General features: G+C 41.5%; 1 protein-coding gene across 2 annotated transcripts in view; it reads right to left on the bottom strand.

Moving 5' to 3' along the window:
* PARP14 (poly(ADP-ribose) polymerase family member 14) overlaps nt 1-4,153 on the bottom strand; it is a 44,959-nt gene that overhangs the window by 29,409 nt on the left and 11,397 nt on the right. For both annotated transcript variants that reach the window (XM_077767610.1, XM_077767611.1), the window contains exon 5: nt 1,951-2,187. In XM_077767610.1, coding sequence (XP_077623736.1) covers nt 1,951-2,187 — 237 coding nt within the window. The remainder of the gene's footprint in view (nt 1-1,950; nt 2,188-4,153) is intronic.

The following is a 4,153-nucleotide window of genomic DNA, read 5'->3' as shown; positions in this document are numbered from 1 at the left end:
AAAGAGGGGCGCCTGGGTGGCTTAGTCGGTTAAGCGTCCGACTTTCGCCTAGGTCATGATCTTGCGGTTCGTGGGTTCGAGCCCCGCATCGGGCTCTGTGCTGACTGCCAGCTCAGAGCCTGGAGCCTGTTTCAGTCTGTGACTCCCTCTCTCTCTGACCCTCCCCTGCTCACGCTGTCTCTCTCTCTCTCTCTCTCTCTCCTAGAAATAAATAAAAAATATTTTTTAAAAAAAAGTTTTTTTAAAAAAAAAGAGTTCCTTTCCTTGAGATTCTGTGAATCAGACTACGTAAAATTGAATAAAATAATTTCAGAGTGCCTTACTTATTCCTCTCAAATAAGCTGCATAAAATGTAGATTGCTAAATCAATTATGCTTTTAATCCAGTTTTAGTTACAGTTTGCCTCATTACTAATAACCTGTTGTAAGTGGTGAGATGGTCCATAAGAAAAATTAATGGTATGGATGAGCAGGAGATTAGGAAAGGATGGAGAATTTAAGAATATAGATTAGGGGCCACTCTAGCCATGTTCAAATCCTGGCCCTAACACTTAATAGCGGTATAACCTTAGTCAAGTGATTTGGCCTTTCTCTGCCACAGTTTCTCATTTGTAAAATAGGGATTACAGTAATAGCAATGCCCACAAAGCAATGTCTGCGAACGCATCTTATAGCACCTTGGAGAGCTATGCAAATGTAAGTCATCATCACAAGAAGGAGCAGCCAGAGAAAGAAAGGGGAGATCAGTGTATCTCAGACATGGAGAACAGAGAGTTTGTGGGTTTAGAGGAGAAAGCATGTTCAACAGAGTCAGATAGCACCAGGAGGCCAGGGTGAAGGGGAACCTCTGTGAGTACCCTGCTATTCACAGATGCAGCTCTGCATAGAGTAACCGTAATTAAGCAGTTCCTCTTATTAGCCATACACATGTAAGGTAGACATTCTGAGGACAGAGTCAACTGCCCAGACCTTCAAGAGGTTAGAGGCCCCACCATAAACTGGGAAGTTAATTTCTGGAGTAGACAGCTTGCTGTAGCTCTCTCCCTGGGCCCAACTCAGGCTCAGGGAGATTTAAAGAAATTGTGTCAGAAGCTCTTCTTTTTTGTCACCTTGTCCAAGAAACACTAGGACTTTCATTCCATCTTAATCCAAACCATACCTTCACCCCAGTTTCCCCAACTCATCAAAGCCCAAGGGAGTTTCCTGCCCCTATTCCCATGAACAGTTTATCTTCAGTGAGTGGAATACCACGTGATCCTGTCTCATGCTACCCCTGTAAATCCCAAACCCACTGTTACTTCTTTCCCTAAAACATCTGACATCCTAATTCCTACTCCTCAGCCTTCACCTCTGAACATCAAGTGGAATCTCCAAGCTGACTTTGTACATGCCTCAGAGAACTGGCCATCTAATATTCACAAAACCCTCAGAAGTGTTTCCCTGAGGTTCCTCCGGACATGGTTTTCACAGGGTTGCTGCAAAGAACTATCCAGCAGGCATCCGATGGATGCCATTAACCACCCCTATTAATTTCTGAATGATGGTGCTGACAGGTGAAAGGGAAAGTAGTGATACTTTATAGTTACTGTATGTGTTTCTGAGTATTTCTTTACCTAATCTTGTGGAAATTAACTTGAAAATTTCTACCAAGTATACAGCTAAAACACAGATCATCTCTTTTTTAATACAGCATTTCAAAGATTCTAAGAAATACATATTTTCCATTATAGGTAGAGACTCATGAGAAAATCTCCTTATATCCTCAGCATTGCTTTTCTAATGTTTAAACCACTATCATATCCCAGATGACTGGGATTACTAACTGGATGTCCAATGAAATTTATGAATAAAAAATAAAATGCATCAGAACTCAACTGATAACTATTAAGATCTGCTAAAATGGTTTAGATTATGTCAGGTAGGTTTACAAAGTCAGGCTCATAGATATTACCTTTTTCATCAAAAAACTCAATCAGAGCTGAACTCTCTTCAGGCAAACGTTGAATACTGGCAACTTTTCCTCCTCCATTTTGAGGATTTTCAAATAAACATTTCAAATTACAGTCATCAACCCCAGGTGGCAGGTTTTCAACCCTGATTGTTTTTGTCATTTCCAGAAGTCTTGGAGAAAGCTGAAGTTGTCTCACTGAATGGTGCCTGGCACAACGATCAACAAATTTCACAGCATCTACAAATCAAAATCAATCAATCAATCAATCAATCAATCAGAAAATTATGATTATATCTTTATATTATACAGAAGAAACTGAGTATTAGTTGAGATAAAGGAGATAGCTGCACACTCAATTTTTAGAGGCAAGATATTATTTTTATATGAGAAGTTACATGCTTAAAACTCCTGGTCTCTGAACAGCGATACACATACAAATGTTTTACCTGGATTACTGCCACTGAGCTGTGTCCCTGCTTCCGGTCACAGCCCTCCCCCACCCCACTTGTCATCCTCCTGGAGAGTTCTCTCTACAAATACAAATCTCTCCTCATGTCACTTGTTTTTCAAGTCCTACAACAGCTCCCCATTATCTTCAGGCATCAGTTCACACTCCTCAGCTAGGCCTCAAATGCCCTTGTTTGGCTATTTGACTCTAAACTAATTTCCAAACATCACCTCTGGTTATTCTCTGCCATTCATTTTGTTTTCCATATTGCCAAAATGTCATTATTTTGAAAGCCCCATTCTCTTTTGCCTCAGTATATAATTTCCACTGCCTGAAATGCCCTGCTCCTATTTTTAGAAAATCTTGGTCCTATTCCTTCATCAGGACTTAGCCTGATTATCTCTTTGAAACTCATAGATATTGATAGTGGGTCCATGATGTGATAGGCACTCTGCTAGGATCTGGGAATAGAGAGATGACTGTGACACGCCCCTGAAAGTTCACCACCCAGGAGGGAGGGAGTCTTGAAAGCAAACAAATGGCCTATTGTAGGATCAGATGAGGCAGGAAGACAAATACAAGGAATCCCATAAGGATGCACAGAGAAAGTGGGTGCTGATCTGAGTTCTGAAGGATGAAGCAGAGATCGGCAGACAGATAAGAGGAGGAAACATTTCAGGCAGAGAGAAGAGCAGTGGCAGGAAACAACAGTGTATCAGGGACCTGGAAGACTTGGATCACTGGGGTATAAACTTCACAGAAGGAAGCAATCAAGGCAAAACCAAGCCACCTTGTTTGGGTCCCCTTTCCTCCCATTCCCCACAGCCTGCTGTGGCTGAAGGAGGCAGCTTCTCCTCTTGCATCTGGATTTTTCATTTACATATGGATCTCCAACTCCATATAGGGTCCTCAAGAGCAGGAACCAAGAATTATTCATCTCTGTACCCACAGCACCTAGATGAGAGCCTGGCACATAGTAGATGTTCAAGAGTTTTGATTAATGAACAAAAGCAAGTCCATTTAGTTTTACCTTTAGAAGAATAATGATAAGAATAGCTCGATATAAGAATAGCTCTCTTTCTTGAATCCTTATCATGTCTCAGATACTAAATTAAGAGCTTTGCAAACATTATCTCATTTAATCCCCTTAGAAATTGTATCAGGCAGGTATTACTTTCTCCATTTCACAGATGAGAAAAGTAAAGCGCAGAGGATAGTAGCTCAGACAACCTCAGATAAGTAGTTAAATTTTGGAGCTAGAATTCTGACTTCATGACCCGTGCTCTTATTTAACCATTCTACTGCCATGACCATGGAATAGTGAGGGCTTAGAATTGGGAAATTTCCTTGTCCTTTTGAAGATGACTCCTCCCTCAGACATTGAAGAGCATTCATTTCCTGCATCCCTTACACTTATTCTCCCGGCTATGTGGGGCCATGAAAGTACTAAGGATATATATGGTAAAGGAGATAAGAGAACAGGGCTGCCTGTGTTCAAATCCAAGAATTTATTGGCAGCTCTGCACCTCTGTCTCCTCAACTGTAAAATGAGAAATAATAATAATGATCTCAAAAGGTTGTTGAGGAGCACCTGGGTGGCTCAGTCAGTTAAGCATCTGATTCTTGACTTTGGCTCAGGTCATGATTTCATGGTTTGTGAGTTCAAGCCCTTAGTAGGGCTCCACACCGACAGTGTGAAGCCTGCCTAGGATTCTCTCTCTCTTCCTTTCTCTGCCCCTTCCCCCCCTCCCCCCC

The sequence above is a fragment of the Crocuta crocuta genome, unplaced genomic scaffold (assembly GCF_008692635.1).
Source record: "Crocuta crocuta isolate KB4526 unplaced genomic scaffold, BGI_CrCroc_1.0 scaffold45, whole genome shotgun sequence".
In the NCBI taxonomy this organism is placed as follows: Eukaryota; Metazoa; Chordata; class Mammalia; order Carnivora; family Hyaenidae; genus Crocuta; species Crocuta crocuta.
Note: the sequence above shows the minus strand (reverse complement) of the source record. Positions and strands in the feature narration are given on the sequence as shown.